The sequence below is a fragment of the Misgurnus anguillicaudatus genome, chromosome 23 (assembly GCF_027580225.2).
Source record: "Misgurnus anguillicaudatus chromosome 23, ASM2758022v2, whole genome shotgun sequence".
In the NCBI taxonomy this organism is placed as follows: Eukaryota; Metazoa; Chordata; class Actinopteri; order Cypriniformes; family Cobitidae; genus Misgurnus; species Misgurnus anguillicaudatus.
This window is the reverse complement of record NC_073359.2, coordinates 4,198,523-4,217,589: the sequence shown is the minus strand read 5'-3', so window position 1 is coordinate 4,217,589 and position 19,067 is coordinate 4,198,523. Positions and strand designations below refer to the sequence as shown.

Genomic DNA, 19,067 nt, shown 5'->3' with positions numbered 1-19,067 from the left:
GTAGACTATTCCTTTAATATTGCAATAGTCATAATGAATATCCAGGGCTCTATTTTAATGATCTAAAAATATTTTAATGATCTAATTCATAGATATGTAAAAACGCTTTATTGTCTCGCCCACGCTGCTGGTCAATTGAGTGGAACGTCCGCATTTGGCGGCCATCTTACTACAGGAAGCTCGCTCACTCGTAGCATTGAGTTTTAATGGTGCAGGTACTTTTAAAAGACCATAACTTGCTCAATCTTCTACCGATTTTCAAATGGTTTGGTTTGTTTTAAACGTCAAAGGTGTACCTCTGCATACTTATAAAAAAAAAAAAACATGAAACATGTTAAAGCATCCAGAATTATAGCCATGTTAATAACGTTTGAAAGAAACCAAACCGTTTGAAAATTGGCAGAGAATTGAGCAAGTTATGGTCTTTTAAAAGTACCTGCACCATTAAAACAAATGCTACAAGCGAGCTCCCCGTGGTAAGATGATGACATTAGAGACTCCGCCGTAACACATCTAGCCTTTATACATACTGTATAGGCTAGATGTGTTACGGAAAGTAGGGACACAAGTCGGATCTGGGCCATTTTGAGGTATTCTTAAGTTATTCTTCTGAAAGTGCAGTTTCTAAGCTTTCCAACGATGTGTAACACATGGAAATCTGATACGATTTGGAGAAGTTGTGGCCATTTGAACATAGGAACTCAAAAACACTCAAACCGAGAAAATCGAGACGAAAGGGACTCTACTTTCCAGCTGGGGGAGAAAATAGGGCTCATTTACATCTCATGTAAATGAGCCCTTTTCAGGGGTTATTAGCTAAGCCATGCCCCCTATAAAGCCGTTTTGAGATACAGATTTTCTAGCATCATATGTAGTATTTTGTGACAGAAGTCTGGATGACAACATCCAAAAATAAGCAGGACTTTTTACCTTTGTGTAGATCACAAGTGGAATCCAATCGGTCCTGATATAAACGCGAGTAAACTTAAACTTTATAACAACTAACAGCATTATTTGCGGGAACTCCTTTCTTAATTTAGCGGCACAGTTTCTTGTGCACGGTGGGAGAGACTTCTGCATGCCAGAGACTCAGCTGAACGAGCACAGAGAGCGAACGAGCAAGCGCGCGCACGAAAGAGAGAGAGACCTGCATCACTAGTATTATGAAATTTCAGAAATTACTCTTTCATTTGTTGGTGGATTATGTCCCGTTTCTCTGTCACACTCAGTCTAACGTGCAGGAATGTCAAGTTGACAACGCGCACTTAATTACATTACGCGGAATAAAAAATGTTACGTCTGACATTTTATTTCACGTTAAGTTACAACGGACCAATCAGCAGCCATGTAACGTGCAATTAGAGTGATTGACAGAAAACCCGACAAGTTACTAAACAAAATGACATTTTCAGCTCATCATGAACGCAAACTTGGGAGGCCCTTGAACTTGGGAGGCCCCTGGGCTTCAGCCCAGGTAAGCCCGTGCATTAAGGCGGCCTTGTTAACAGATCTCAACTAACAGATTCTGCAATAAAATGAAAATCACAAATTTTGAAAAAAACACGTTTCTCATTTTCTCGGAATTTGTGCTGCCGACTTGTGTTGGTTTCTGTGACGGGTCACATATTTAATGAACTTATTATTGATTAATGATCTTGCCTAAAGCGCACTGTCTAAAAGGCGTCTCCAAATCCAATTTTGCTAATTTCACGACTGGAAAAATGGTTTATGCACCAAGCGCACAGTAAAAAAGGGTTGTTCCTATTCCGGTAATGAGTAATGGGTGTGTTTTAGGCGTAGCAATAAACCTGTGAGAGTCTCAGCTCTCATCCCCTTTAAAAGACAGTTGCGCTGGCGCCATGCCGATTTCCTATTTTGATGACGGAATTATAAACTGAAAAACTAAAAGGCAGAAGAAGACCACCAGTTTAACATTTATGTAAAAAATTGTGTTGTTTTTATTTGTATTGAATTTATATTTTTTGTATTAAAACCTTTAAAAGACATTTACTTTCATGTGTTTAACGTGTCGTGTATAAATGCGATCCATTCATTCATCAATAAACAGCTTTCCCATCATTGTTGCTGTTAAATAAATGTTATAATAAAGATACGGTGCGCATGTGTTATGATTATTTAACATGTTCTTATGCATTGCGACCCGTGTAGGACAACTCGCAGGTATCACACACCAGATGTGCACGTTAAATAGCGCAAGCTTAGTCAGACAGAGTCTACTTAAAAATGCTATATTTCCAAACGACAGCCACGCACTGCCTCTTTGGCTATATCTAACAATTTTGCAATTAAAACGCAGCAGAGATGAGAAGAGAATGGATAAAATAGCCCTGGCCACAAATGCAGCAAGATGCTACAAAATTACAGAAATTTTCAAGCAAGCAGGTCTGTCAAAATTACAAGTACAAGAACACATCTTGGTTAGTTATTGCCTAATACGTCCAATAAGTCACTGGCGCAGCTTCTGCAGGTTTCATAGTCAGGTGCCGGTGTGCCGTGTTGTTTTGTGTACCATCATTACTGGGGAAGATAAGGAAACACAATCAAGGTGGAATTATTATTTTTGAACGCAAGCTGTACTTTATGTGGCGGTTTCCCAGACCAGAATTAGCTTAATCCAGGACTAGGCCTTAGTTTAATTAGGAAATATAACTAGTTTTAACAAACATGCCTTACTAAAAACATTACCTGTGTGCATTTTGAGGTAAAATAAAGGGCACTGATGTATTTTAAGATATGTAAGTGATGAAAGTTGTTTTCAATTTGGAGAGCTCTTAAAAGTGTTTAAGTCTAGGACTAGTCTAATCCCTGTCCGGGAAACTGCCCCTAAATGTACTAACAAAATCAAAAGTGAAAGTGTTTTAGCGCTGCCAGTGGCACTGAACAGCATAGCGCATTACTCAGAACTTTTGTGTTATTTTGAAAATATGCACACAGCTGTCATGATGGTTATTTGCTGAGTAGCGCTGTGATAACGGCTGCAGTGAGACTGAAATCTGAGAATCACAGAAAAGTCAAATTCTGAATATTCTGCCTTTTCTGAATATAACTGATTTTATGTCTTTTTTTAGATACGATAGACACAACAAATGAAGCAGTGGACAGCTCAGTGTTTCTCTCTCTGTTGGTGTTTCTGCCTCAGTTTCTCATCATTGAAGCTCTGTGGATGTGGTAAGAAAAATATCAAGTAAAACTCAAAACTGCATAACATACAGTGAATATTTTGATATGAATTAAGATTTCAAGTGTATGAATTTTGGTACCACAGCTTTTTCATCAGCATGAGTAAACTGAGTTCATCTAAAAACAAAACTGATGAAAAAAAAAAACAAAAAGAGATGAGAAATACTTTATAATTTTCTGTAATACAATAAACTAATGGTCAGATTTTATAACATGATCTCTTTCTGTGTGTTTGTCATTGTTAGATGTTGCAGGTCTGTGAGTAGATCAGCTGTCTGTCCATCAGAACTACTGGAGTGATGTCACAACTCTCTTTATGACATCATCACCTAGCAACAGTCTCTCAGCAGTGACATCAGTGATGCAGTGATGTCATATACAGTGACATATTAATGATAGTTCAGTGTAAATAATCTAATGATGAAATACATGAATTATTCATTGAAGTATTGAGTTTATCATTCAACAGTCTTGTGTCAGTGTCAGATCAACTGTAACATCACAATGAATAAATCCTGTAAAAACTTTGCTATAGTGCATCTTTATGTAGATGATACTGTGATCTACTTTCATCTTCACTATAAGTCAGGCTGTTATTGAACTCAATGCTGTTTTAGTTAGGTTAGGATTTTATTACAGGGATATTACATAATGGGAAAGTTTAAAGCACTTATACTTAAAAAGAAGTTTATCTGTTTTTAGGGTGTTTTATTGCTATTCTCAAGCTGGATTTTGTATAAATACATTTACATAACATTTCAGTGTTTACAAATAGTTTTGAAAGTCGTTTATATTAGTGAACTTTGTTCTCTATTTTTATTGTTTTATGTAATTTCATCTTTGTGTAATAATGTGTCTTCTCTGCAAGGTCTCCCTCAAAAAGAGTTGAGACTTAGTTAAATAAAGATGAAATAAAAGTACATATAAAAAGTTGATTTTGATTGGTCATTTACTGTTTTAACAGGAGAGTTTATTTAATCATAAAAGTGCTGTCATCATTTCCTCACCCTCATGTTGATCTAAACCTTCTTTATTCTGTTGAACACATGAGGGTTTATAATGATTTAACCACACAGTTGACAGCAGAGGTGGACAATAACTTATTGGTGGACAGAAACAAATTTATTTGAGTCTGTACACAAGAGAAAAAAGTAATTGAGTAAAATGGTAGTAATGTGAGTAAGATATTTTTTTTATTTTCTGTATTGTGATTGTTTTTAGCAGGAGACAAACAGTCTATCAGTAATAATCTTGTAGGGTCATGTGTCATGAAGTTTTGATTTTTTTTAACCAACTGGCTTCATTCACAACAAAATGGATGAAGGTCGATCCTGAGTGCAGTGATCGCATCCATGGCCGTACTTAAAGAGTATGAAGTATGAATAATGGTCAAGTGAATGATTTTTGTATGTATTTGTTCACCTATTTCAGGCAAAATCAACATCAATAAGCAGAGGATTCACACATTACAAGAAAGAGAATCTTAAGATGCAGTAATTTTTTGAAACATCACAGTGACCGTGTGCAATGTGCATGTCTGTGTTTAGTTGACTTCTTCATTTAGGTTAGATGTAATCAGTTCACCCAATACAGCCGAGTCAACTGCCTCTAGTGGACAAAAACAACACTGCACCAAATATACAAGAGTCTCTCTGTGGTGTACTGATCAAAATGATTTCCAAAGTGAATTCACTAAATAACACAAAAGAAAGTCATGTTTAATTTAAAGGGGTCACATCAACTTGAAAATTCTGTCTACATTGTTGAACTTTCACAGTGTATTAAAATAATGTTTCCAAAACTCAAAAGTTTTTAAAGACCCCATTTAGGTACAGATATGTGGTGTCAGTATGAACCTCGAGGTATTAATATGAACTCTTTATGTGCACAGGTGTACTTTTTAAAAGAGTACCGCCCCAGTGACATCTAGAGATCATTTATGTAGCCGGGTTAAGAGTACCTTTGTTTAAAATAAAGGAAAACAAAACAGTGGCTTAACATTAAACTGGGGTCCTTTTATTCCTGACCACACTCAAAAGGAGTGCAGCATTAAAGGAATAGTTCACCCAAAATTGAAAATTCTGTCATCATTTACTCACCCTCATGTTGTTACAAACCTGTAAAATTTACTTTGTTCTGATGAGTACAAAGGAAGATACTTTGAGAAATGTTTTTAACCAAACATTTCATGGACCCCATTTACTTTCACTGTAGGAAAAATAATACTATGGAAGTAAATGGGGTCCACAAACGGTTTGGTTACAAACATTTCTCAAAATATCTTCCTTTGTTTATAAGAAAAATGAAATTGATACAGGTTTGTAACAACATGAGGGTGAGTAAATGATGACAGAATTTTCAATTTTGGGTGAACTATCCCTTTAAGTATTTTCTTGCTTTCTTTTAGTGTTGGTTTTGACAATTTTTAAAGTGGACAAAAAACATATAACACTGAAATAACACAGGTTACTTCAATTGGCATAACACAGAAATAAAAGAAAATAAAAAATTAAATTATTCTTTGGCTGTAATACTCCGTAATGCACACAAGCCCCTTAGTTACACAAGAAAACACTACTTTTCACTTAAGCAAACAACGGTAGTGGCCCAATTGTGCTCTGAAAGATAATACAAATACAAAAAGATACATATAGGGCCAATTAGAATTCACTTATCACTCACATTACATAATAACACAAGCAGCATTTAGTATTTTAACCCCAATCAAACAAAAGCACAATTATCACATGAATAGCAAGTATAAACACATTCAACACGCATCCATTACATTTTAAGAAATCAAAGACACATCAGCAAAGAAAATAATAAACAAAACTTACTTTGCAACAGTCTCCTTTAGCTCACGTGACATACAGGTTTGCGTTTGAACTCACATTTAACCTCTCCCCTCTAATACAACAAAGAGAGAGAGAGAGAGTTTCCAAACCCTTAGTACAACACTTTATTAAACATTAGCTGCATTACAAATTACAAATGTATCACTCAGTATCATAATACAGCACTTACGCTCAATATGAGAAATCTCCAACCAGCACAAACAACGTGACGAAAACCGCTCGCTCGAGGAGATCAAAACACAGCACAAACCAACAACACGAAGCCATCCACTGATCAATCTTTAAAAGATGCAATCATTACACACTCACAAGTTGATATTTTATGTTTTGTCCTCAGTTTATAAACTTTATCAACGCTTTCTCACCGCATGGAGCTTTGTTTACTTTCTAGTCTCTCGCGCTCTGCGCTCAAGCTCACGTGCTCCTCGTATACTCGTGCCACAACACTTTTTTTATTAAAACACATTACTGGTCATTATTTATTTACACAAGCAAGAACGCTGTTTTAAGTGCATTAAATTAATGGTTTATCACATGCTTTGTTTTATTTAAGTGCAATTAAATTATTTTACCCGGTTATACTTATAACATTTGTTTCTGACAGTGTATGGATTATATTATTACTGGGAAACATGAAGACATGATGCACTGCTGTAAATCTATCACATAAAGACTTCAAGTTTATTCCAGGAGAGGGCGACACACAACAGAGTCTAATGTACTACAACATACACAAACCAATGAGTCCTCAGAAACAGAGAGAGACTCTTAGAGTTTAGATTGACAGAAATTGTGAAAGAAGGAAACTAACTTCGAATTTTAATTGTAAATTATGTCAATATTAATTGACATTCCTGTACATTTTACACCTATTTACTGTATATCACTCAGTATAATACTGCAAAATATTTATAAAGTAAATAACTGTAATTCACATTGCATTATGGGAATTTTCTGTGACATCAAACATCATATACAGTAATTTAAATGACCAAGCCAGCTATAACAATCACATCATGATAGACCTGCAGGAGAATGACATTACATTTTTAGCCAAGTGCCGGAAGATAAACATCAATGTTTGGTTTGCAGGTTCATTTGGCTCTACACAGACCGCTTAGTGATGTCAAATTACAAAAGTGATTCAAAGGAAACTTCTCCGTGTGATTTCTTGAATCGCTTTACATCTAATGTCACAAAACGGTGTTACACATCCTCACTCTTTTTAAAGTGGGTATGTGTCTCCAGTGCGCTCCCTTGCATTCATTTCTAATGAGGAATAATCATAACTCCTCTAATTTTTACCGGATTTTTACACGGTTTGAGTTGTTATAAGCGGCAGAGATTTAGTTATGATACAGGACGCTGTCACACATACTTTGTATTATGCTCTTTAAGTATGGCATATTGACAGAGGCAGACACTACTTACTTTCTAGGTAAAAGTAAATTTTCAAGTATCTGTATTTTATCAGTGTTTTTCTTTGGAAAACTTATATTCCAAAGCATATTATCATAATTTTTACTACACTACATTTCATAATTTCAAGTTTTGGTTTATATTTAAGTACATTAAACATCTACTTTTTTACTTTTACTTAAAAAGTACTTTAGAACACAATTTTAATGTAATTTTTACGTAATTATGTATTTTATGTATTAGGTATTAAATTAATTTTAATATGAATGAATTGAGAATGAATTGGCTGTGAGAATTTTCAATCCAAATAGCGGCCGCGCTACTGAAGCGCCATCTAGTGGCTGTTGCTAAAAACGAATCAGAGTTTCCCCTCTTGTTCCTTCTATACTTTTTGCAGAGCTTTGACGACTCTGTCACAACAAAACCCTCCCGTTTTATAGCAACTTCCCATTACCTCCTCATGCCTGTATCACTGGGAAACCTTCAAATGTCAAGAAAAAACAGCGAGAGATGATGAGAGAGAGTACCAGTTCCTGCTGAACATTGACATAATATTATAAATAATAACGTAAAATAACCAAAAGGATTGTTCAATCTTACTTGTGAAATGTAATCCCATGTGATCTGGAATCAATATTGCGCCGGTTATTGCAACCGTAAACTACAAAAAATACGGCCATAGTGTGGCTTTCTTTCCGTTAACTCCCATTGACTCTGGTGCTAGCGTACAGTGAGGAGACCCATCCAATATGGCGCCGACGCTTGATGCGTTCCAGCACGTCTTCTTCTTCTTCTTCTTCTTTTGAATTTACGGCAGCATAGACGCATCCCCGGCGTATTACTGCCCTCCTCAGGTCATTAAGGGACTCGGTTAAGCCTTTAAATCCTTGCGTACAGTCCAGTCTTGCGCAGAAACTTTATAAAAATCTTTATGGACTCATAATCCTTTGGGTTAAGAATAGTCTGTACAAATATATTAGAGATTCCACACTCCAATAACTCTGAAATCATGTGACGTCGTGCTGTATAATGGATGGAACACTCCATTATTACATGATTTACAGTTTCTTCTTGTCCACATCTACATCTGCCATCTGGATGTTTCCCAACCCTTGCTAACCCAAAGTTTAATGTACAATGGCCCAACCTTAATCTAGTCTAAATGACACTATCTTTCCTTTCTAATGTTCTACTTACATTACATCCTACTATTGGCTGAACAGAATAATAATGTCTGCCTTTATATCCCTCATTCCATTCTTTTTGCCATAATTTTATTGTTCTTTCTTGGATAATACTTTTACATTCTACCCTACCGAACATAACATCCAACTCCACTTCACTTCTATTTACTGCACTTCTTGCCATTTCATCTGCCTCTTCATTTCCCTTAACCCCAATGTGAGCAGGTACCCAAATAAATCCCACTATACTCCCCATTTTATTAACTCTATTAAGTGTTACTAAGATTTCTACAACTAGATCTGCCCTGACTTCACTTTTTCTTCCCTTTAATGCCATTAAAGCAGCACTTGAGTCTGAACAAATTATTCTTTTCCCCGATCCATTTTCCTCCACCCACTCCAAGGCCAATAAAATAGCCACCAACTCTGCAGTAATGGCTGACATATTATCTGTTAGCCTCTTTCCATTCATTACTTTCAGCTGAGGGATACTTATTCCTATTGCTGTTCTCTTACTTCGTAAATTCATTGAACCATCCGTAAATATCTGCACATACTCGGGCCAGCTCTCCTTTAAATGCTTAAATCCACAGGGTTACCTTCATATTCCTTTATTTGCTCTAAAATACTTAGGTCCACTTTAGGAACTGGCAGTAACCATGGAGGTACTGGAGGCCAAATAATTACTGGTGCGATCATGATATCGTTCACTCCTGCATTCTGAGCTTCCTTACCTATTGACGTCTTCCTACTCTCTTTTTTATTTCCATCCCTTTCCTGAAGTTCCCAGTGCTCCTCTAATAAAATCCTAGCTGGGTTAACACAATTATAACTTCTTAACTTTGTCCAATAAAACAGGAATAATTTATTCCGTCGGAGCTCTAGTGTAGTCTCCCCCATTTCAATTAACAAAGCATTAAGAGGCGTAGATCTCATTGCTCCTCCACAAATTCTCAGTGCTTTTGCTTGTACTACATCCAATTTCTTTAAAACAGATTCTGATGCTGATCTATATACCATACACCCATAATCAATATTAGCTCTAATTATTCCCCTAAAAATCATCATTAAACACTCTCTACTTGCACCCCAGTCCATTCCCACTAAACATCTTAGGGTATTAATAACCCTCTCACACTTTTTCACTGTATTATTTATGTGCTCTTTCCAAGTCATTCTTTCCTCAAACCAAACACCTAAGAACTTAAATGATTTAACTTTTTCTATTGGATTATTATAAATACTTAAAGTCTTATCTAAAATTTTCCTCTTTAGACCAAACACAACATATTTTGATTTTGATACTGAAATTCTAAAACCCCATTCATCTGCCCATGCCTCTACTTTATTAATTGCTTGTTGCATTTGTTTATAAATATAATTCAAATTCCGCCCTCTTTTCCAAACAGCTGCATCGTCAGCAAATAATGCCATTCCAAAACCTCTATTTAACTTACTAAAAATATCGTTAATCATTACATTAAATAACACTGGGCTAATAACACTTCCCTGAGGGGTTCCATTTTCCACACTTTCCTTTCTGGACATAGACCCGTCTACTTTCACCTGAATGGTACGCTCCTTCAGAAAATCTTTAATCCAATTTAACATCCTACCTCTTACCCCAGCATCATATAACTTTATCATTAAGCCCTCTTTCCATACTGTATCATAGGCTTTTTCAATGTCTAAAAACACACTCATGACAACTTCCTTATTCGCCATAGCTCTTCTAATATCTAAGTCCAACGCTAATACAGAGTCCATAGTAGACCTTCCCGCTCTAAAACCACTTTGGTACGGAACAAAGAATTCCTGTTTCTCATACTAACCGATCTGTAACCATACGTTCCATAATCTTGCATAAAACAGCTGTAAGAGCAATTGGGCGATATGATTTAGGATCATCTGCCTTTTTCCCCGGTTTTAATATTGGAACAATCGTTGCATGTTTCCATTCCCTCGGCAAAATACTACATTCCCATACTACATTAACTAATTCCAACACTTCCTCTAACACGACATCATCCAAATGAAGAAATATTTGATATCCTATTCTATCTCTACCAGGCGTTGTATTTTTCCCCCTAGCGATTGCTTGTTTTAATTCTTCCAATGAAAAATATGTATTCACCACCCTCATGTTATCTTTATTATATTCAAGTTTATACTTCTCATTTTTTAATTTCTTGTCTCTTTCCTTTTTACTAATTGGGGTAATGCTTTCTGAACTATGCACCTCCTTAAAAGACTTAACTAACAGATCAGCTTTCTCCTTATTTTTAACTGCTTCCTGTCCCTCAAATTTTAACACCGGAATATTATTAGTCCGATACTCTCCTGTCATCCTATGCACCAGTGCCCATAACCTCCTACTATTTGTTTCAGGTCCTAAAGTACCAGAAAAACTTACGCCAGCTTTCCCTCTTTGCCTCTTTTATAACTCTTCTAGCCTTAGCCCTTAATCTCTTATAATCTATTGCGTATTCTTCCATTGGACACTTCCTTACCTTTCGATATGCCTTATTTCGAGCTAACACTGCTTGAGTACATTTCTCATTCCACCAAGGCACAATTTGCCGTTCTTTTGGACAATCATACTTTGGAATAAACTCTTCTGCTACCTGAATCAACATACAGCACAAAGAATCATTCCACTTGTCTATACCATCTTTAACCACATTATTAATCTCTTCCTGAGCTCTTATATTAAATTCTTCCCATCTAGCCTTAGAATAATTATATTTTTCTGACCTGTATTCCTGCTCTTTTACCAATTTCCTCCCAAATCTACTTAAAACTGGGACATGATCACTCCCAATCGTATATCGGTCCATTATATCCCACTCTGCTCTCATGGCTAACTCTGGAGAAGCAAACGTTAAATCTAAACAGGAACTACCCCCTTGATTAACCTGAAATCTAGTAGGTCTACCATCATTTAACACCACCAACCCATGTTTATCCAAAAATTCTTCTAAAATTACCCCATTTCTATCCCGAAATCTACTGCCCCATAAATCACTGTGCGTGTTAAAATCTCCCACCCATATTACTGGTAGCTTATCCATTATTCCTTCTAATTTTTCCTCCTCTAACATTAAGCCTGGATTGTAATAATTAATTACAGTGATTTTCCCCGATCTGACCAAATTACACCCACTACACATTCAAGTTCAGAATTTATCTCAATTCTTCTATGTTGTAAATCTAATTTTATAAAAGTAGCACACCCACCTCCTGCTCGATTACCTCTGTCAGCTCTTAAAATTTCATAACCTGGAATAACAAAATCCAGGTTTGGTCTAAGCCATGTCTCCTGTACACATATCACATCTGGTCGCTCTACAAAAGCATCAACAAATCTCTTAAATTCCTGCCCATTGGCTACTAAACTCCTAGCATTCCATTGCAATATATAAAACATATTTAATACTTAACCCATTTCGTCCTCTGATGACTCACGTCTTTCCCCAGATTTACCTTTCTCTCGAATGAAAGGAGCTTGCTGGCTTCCTGTTAATCCTCCATGCATATACTTATACAGCGTTTCTGGATGTATATCTTTGATCCCAAGAAATCTATCCGCCACCGCAACTACTTCCCTTGCAACATCTGATTTATTCTTAGCTCTCTCTATAATCCTCCACACAGCTTCTGAAAAAAAAGCTAAAAATTCTGTCTTTCCGATAACGATGTCATCATCGGGCGTTTTCTCCCACATCTGTTGTTGTTTTTCCGGGCCTACTTCATGACCAGCACTTGTTCTCTCAATTCTTTTTAACGCTTCTGCATATGACAACTTATTCTCGTCCCTCATCTTCTGTACTGCTTCAGCTTTTGCATGGACTGGGCATCCCCTAAATGCAGCTACATGACAACCCCCACAATTACAGCATTTGATCTGACTTTTACATTCTTTAAAATCATGATCTTCGCTACATTTCCCACACCTACGTTTACCCTTGCAAGCCACTGCTACGTGCCCGAATCTCTGGCAGTTAAAGCATCTTAATGGTGGTCTTTCATACTTCTTAACTCTAAAGCATAAGTAGCCTAACATAACTTTCTCTGGTAGTGTTTCTTCCATGAATGTCAACATTACTGCAGAGCTTTCCCGCCCATCATCTCTTTGTTTTTTCCCCAACCGTCTTGCTTTGATCACTTTCCCTCCTTTTAAGTTACTTTTTAGATCTTCCTCAGAAATTTCATATGAGACATTAAAAATAACTCCTATTGACTCATTATTTCCAGGAATAAATCCTTCTACACCCTTTCCATTTAGGTTCTTTACTTTACAGGCTTTCTTTTGCTGCTCAGAAGATTTACAAATGATCATTAACATTCCGTTTGCCATTGTCTTAGCATGTCTGATATCACCTATCTCTTGATTTATAGCGCTAGATAACTTCAAAGGGCTAATCGATCCAAAACTCCCTTTTCCATCTCTTACTTTAAAAATCACTTTAAATTCTTCATCTCCTTGAATGTTCTCCATCTTCCTACTCTTAACTTGTCTATCTATATCACTATCTGTAGAATTTCCGACTTCCTGAGGGATTTTACGATCTCTTTTCCCTTTTTTACCCTTCATTTTCATCCATTCCCCTCCAACTTTCTCAACCCCCCCCCCAGATCCATCCAACATAGGCTGAATGTCAGATTATTCACCCGAAAGTGAAATATAGTTCATTCAGTTTCAATCAAAAACCTGCTGTTCTGGCGGAAAACAAACTGCTTCTCAGATGCGAGAGTCACTTCCGCATTTACGTCTGTCGTCTTAGAACACGCCGTTCCAGCACGTCATGAGGTGTCTACGCATATAATGTCTATGGCTGCTACTACTACTGCAGCTTCACTACAGATACAGCTTTTCAAACTGTCTTTTTAAGCACATTGTGTATTTATTTATGTCAAACAATCTTGTAGGCACAACATTAACCACTAAAGGAAGATATTTGTGTTGTCAAGGTTCATCTGTCCATGCAAGTGGGTATTTTTTCCAAGGCTATTTGATTATAGAATGAAAATAATATTTTCTCTGTAATTTACAGAAAACATAAATTTAAAACTAACTTCATAAGCTGGCTATAACCTCTACTAAGGTAAACATGAAGGTAAATGTAGTCACAATCTGTTGTTGCATCTGCTATTCTAAAAAGTTTGATGTTTGTCTGTGTTTTAAACTGTATTAAGAAATGTCTAGGGCGGTGTATGAAATAACTCCCTATACAATTCATTCACTATTCCCTACATTAGTTTATAAAATGAGTGTTTACAAAATTTTGTCAATCCGACTAAAGGTTACGACGATACAGTGTACATGCACCCTAAACATTGCAATCTGATTTAAATGTTCGTTTACATTATTTAAAATCCGAACGGAAAGTCTGCGCAAGCGCACAGCCAGGGTTGCCAGACTCACGTTTCAAAACGATCCGACTGGACGTTCAAAACTAGCCCAAAAGCATCCCAATGACTATTCACAGCCCAAATACCAATAACTTATCAACGAAATCATTTAATCTTTAACCCGCAGAAAAACAACAACTGGTGGAAACAGTTTAAACAGTATCCCAAATCTAAACTCGAAAAAAGCAGAGGACTTGGCAACGCTACGCTCGCGACAGCATCTCTCGTTGGAGTTCACGCTTTTATACTCTGTATAAAAGTCAAAACTGAGTTGGAATTGTTCTTAAGAAGTTTTCCGATATAGGTAATGAAAACACACTTTTCAAAAGTTACAACGCTATTTTATTGCTTTAAGTAGCCTAATGTTTTAAAATTATAAACAAACGCTGCAGAATTTAGTACAGCGTGTGACTCCATTAATGCTGTTGTTGTTGCGTGTTTCTGTGACGAGATTCATAAATATAATACATGAACTTGGAGCGCAAATGTTTTGCGCATGTGCACGACGTATTTTTGCATCCGATTGAGAAAGTCACAGTCGAACTAACATTGTGTTTTTATCAGCAATAAGAAAAGTTCTTCTTTAATGTTTTGTAGCTGGTATATGTGAGTTTCTACAAAGAGAAATCATGAACTTCAGACTCTCATCACTGATCCTGCTGTTACACATTCAAGGTATGAAACACAGTTTTGTTATTATACTGAAATACTTCAATTCATTATATATTTGTTAAAAGTATGTCAGATTTTAAACTAGTTTAGTCTCATTTAATTTACATCGCTGTACTCCAAAGGCTGGATTCTCCATTTGGATCAGTCTCTAAAATGTTTAAAGTGAGTTTGTGTATTTAAAACTGAAGAGATTTGTGTTTGAGAACAAAATTGATGAATCTGAGTTAATGTCCTTACAGGACTGTCTGAATCTCTCATCTTGCTTTGTAATTTTAATGAAGTTAAATACAGATAATCTACAAATGAAGAGTTTCGTTGCAAAACGAGATACATCCATTTTTTTACATTTTTGTCAAAACATGTTTATTATTATGTTATCATGTTATTATTTTGTTTTATGGTGCTACTTAGCTGTATTTTTTAAGTTATGAAGGTTTAAATCCAAACAAACCAGCTGCAGTTGAATTGAAATTAATTGGAATGCACAACCAAAAAACGAGATTTCTGAACAATTAAAAAAACGGTGGTTATCTCATTTTGCAACGAAACTCTTCAAATATTATTAATGTTACGGTTATGGTTACTTCTTCAGGGTCCCTAACATTGGATAACTTTAATGTAACCTGTGATAAACTGAATATTTGTGGTGCGAGGGGAGAACTGGTGACAGTGAGGTGCGATTACTCAAACATCAACATCAAAACTGGGTTCTGGTTCAGTCAGAAACAGAGAACAAACTGGAGAAACAAAGATGAACCTGAAGATTTGACTTTAGATTCAGATTACTCAGGACGAGTGGATCAGTGGACCACTGAAAAGTACTCAGAGCTCAGAATATCACATCTGAGAGAGAGAGACAGTGGAGAATATCAGCTCATGTTCATTATGAAGGATGGAGTTAAACATCTCAGCTCAGTCACAGTCAATCTAACAGTTTCAGGTACATTTATATTCTCATCAGTCCAGTTAAACTCTTTTCATTTCTCATCTAATGTAAGGTTTTGATTATTTAGTTTTACAGGTGAAGATGAATCCTGAATCTACAGGACAGCGAGTAAAACTGAGAATGGAAAATATTTAACATATAACCAAACCATATTTGTGTCATCCAGTGAAAACACTGACAGTTATTCCTGCATTGAGTCTGTTTCAGTTCCCTCTTCATCTGTGTGTGAGTCTGACATTTACACAATATTTAAATTAATTATTTATTAAATTAGCAGTTTTCTTGTTGATTCATATACAGTATGAGTGTGTTTGTAATTGATTGTGAATGTTACAGCAGTATTTTGTGACTCTTTCAGGTCTTTCTAACAGTAGCTGTTGGGGTGTGACTTACACCTCTAGAAGAGTTTGTGCTTTAGTGGGATCAACAGTAAATATTCACTCTTCATACTCACATCCCACTGGATATACAGTAGAGAAAACATACTGGGATTACCGTCGTTTTGGGGCATTCAGAGATCTGCGTGAGGTTTCTCAGTTTTCTGGTCGTGTGGAGTTTGTGGGAAACACACTGAGAATCAAAGACGTCAACACGAGTGACACTGGAGATTATCAGTTCAGGTTCATCACTAACACATCAGATGTAGTTTCTGGTTCTCCTGGAGTCTATCTTACTGTTACAGGTAACTGCTCATAATAAACTCTCTGTAGTGCAGCACTCATTATACTGAAGCATTATAGCTCGAGTAAGAGTCTGATATCAACACGACTGTGATTAGAGGTTTAGGTAATGCTTTATCAATCGAGCTAAATCAAAAATATGAGGCCCAGCTTTGAAAATTAGTTTATGTGAACTCTGTTATATGAAATTTCAGATACACGTGTGAGAAGCAGCCCAGACCCTGTGATAGATGGAGAAAAAGTGATATTAAGCTGTTCAACTGAATGCACTCTGGATAACAAACATACTTACATCTGGTATAAGAATGGACAACAGGTAACAGATGGATTGAGATTATTAAACAAGCTGTACCTGGACTCAATCAACAGTGAGGAGCTACAAGAGTATTCCTGTACTGTAAGAGGTAACACAACATCTCATCATACATCTGACTTTACTCTTACACTGTAAAAAGTAAACCGCTGGATCAACTTAAAAAATAACTTATATTTATAAGTTGTTTCTTATTGTGAAATTCAAGTGAAATTTTAAGTTGAACAAAACTAGTTTTAGTTACCAACCGAAGTAACTGTTTAAAGCTACAGTCGGCAACTCTGGAGGATTGAGATGATTTTTAATGTTTTCAATTTTTATGCCCCTCCCACACTACCACCGAGCAACCTCATATCGAGCTCGTCCTCAGCAGTGCATTTTTAAGCAATGTGACAAGCTCTGCATCCAGCTAAAACCCTTTTAAAGCTCATAGATCCCTCCACCTTTCAAATGCTGGTCCGATATTGATCCTAGTTTCATTACAGGTCGCTTTCTATCTTCGTTTCCTTCTTTTCCTGGGTTGTTTTCTTTTCATTGGTTGTTCTCCTAGCTCTGGTTGTTAGCCAAGGAATTGAAAGTTTGTTAGTGAATGTTCTCTCCGCCATCAAGCTGCGTTCAATCCAACACACATGTGAACTTCAGGCAGATTCATGTGATATTAGGCTTGTTCGACTTCATGCAGCGCCACTAGAACCGACGGCCGGATGACGTCAAAGTACCACGAGAGCAAGACGAAATTAGACTTTGTATGATTTCTCTAATCATTTTCATTTTTTTCTTAAACTGTCTAATTTATGTTGTTCTATTGTAGCATTGTGTCGGTTTCAGTAAATATGATCAAAAAATCTTGCCGACTGCAGCTTTAAGTTGATCTAACGTTTCACTTGTTACAGTGTAAATGATAAAATAGATAGTTTCAGTCCTTGATGCTGATTGGTTTATTCTCAGCTATGACATCATCACTGAGCTACTTTCAGTGTCACTGTGCAGCACTCACAGCTGATCATTAATATTGAAGTGAGATGCTACAAAATTACAGCTTCTGCAGGTTTCAAAGTCAGGTGTCGGTGTGCCGCGTTGTTTTGTGAATCATCATTACTGGGGAAACCCCTAAAAAAGAAAATGAGGAAACGCAATCAAGGTGGATTTATTATTTTCTAATGCAAGTTGTACTTTAAATGTACTAACACAACCAAAAGTGAAAGTGTTTTAGCGCTGTCAGTGGCACTGAACGTCATAGCACATCACTCAGAACTTTTGTGTTATTTGAAAATATGCACACAGCTGTCATGATGGTTATTTGCTGAGTAGCGCTGTGATAACGGCTGCAGTGAGACTGAAATCTGAGAATCACAGAAAAGTCAAATTCTGAATGTTCTGCCTTTTCTGAATATAACTGAGTTTGTGTCTTTTTTTCAGATCCAATGGACAAAACAAATGCTTAAATACATAAAACTATAAGATACTGATTAAAACAAGGCTTGTCTTTCTGAAGGTTTGCTACTGTAAATGTTTTAATAAAGCTTTTTATATTTTTCCACATATTATATTTGTATTAAAACATTCATAATAGTCAGATAAATGTTATCTTTTGAATATATTTCTCTGTTTTCTGTTTTGACTGCAGTATGTGGTAACACTTTCTATGAAGTCTGTGTTTATAATGCATTATTGCAGGCATATTCCCTTATAATAAACATTATTATACTGTATGTTATAATGTCTAAATAATCATTATAACAGTTACAATACATTATTTGTGGTTGTACCATTTATGAGTATGATGATTTATGACACATGACGAACTCCACATTGTTATCTTGTATTATAAGTACACGATGTCATGTATTTTAAATTTTATATATTTGCATTGTATAATTGTCACTTGACCTAAAGCAGGAAATAAACCATAAGTCTTCTCATAAACATCCACAATGCTTTACATACAAATAACTGAAACAAACAGAAAGCTACAGATTGGGCTTTAATGTTCTTTAAAAGGAAAACCTCTCAGAAATGTCCAACATATGTTTGTTACCAGCCTTACTCCTCTATAGTGGGTCAATATTTATACCCAATCATCATAATACTGGCAAAGGCTTTAGTGGATCTTTTGTAGAGCATCGATGAGCAGTGTACTGGTAATGTCTTGTAATCTCAACTATATCTTGTAATGACTTGTAAGAGACGGAAGCAAACGCAGGTGAAAAATATAACAATGTTTATTAAATATAAACAAAGAGAGAGTATTCAGTGTCAATGCGGAAGTAATCCAGTCCGGTGTTGTTGATGGCAATGGTGACGATGACTACGGTGGAAGTTGGTGTTTTGAGTGCGACGTTGGTGGAGTGGTGAGCAGTGGTGAAATCCAGGCTGACACGG

At 36.2% G+C, this 19,067-nt stretch overlaps 1 protein-coding gene and 1 long non-coding RNA gene across 2 annotated transcripts in view; both read left to right on the top strand.

The window, feature by feature from the left end:
• Positions 1-18,792, top strand: part of LOC141359293 (uncharacterized) — a 54,302-nt gene extending 35,510 nt beyond the window's left edge. The window contains exon 6 of the mRNA XM_073861512.1: positions 18,105-18,792. Within this exon, the coding sequence (XP_073717613.1) occupies positions 18,105-18,130 (26 nt within the window). The 3' untranslated portion in view covers positions 18,131-18,792. The remainder of the gene's footprint in view (positions 1-18,104) is intronic.
• Positions 14,026-15,688, top strand: LOC129453639 (uncharacterized). Its single transcript, XR_012365722.1, has 3 exons — positions 14,026-14,378; positions 14,672-14,749; positions 15,339-15,688. It is a non-coding gene; the product is annotated as an uncharacterized lncRNA (long non-coding RNA).
• Positions 18,793-19,067: the final 275 nt, after the last annotated feature.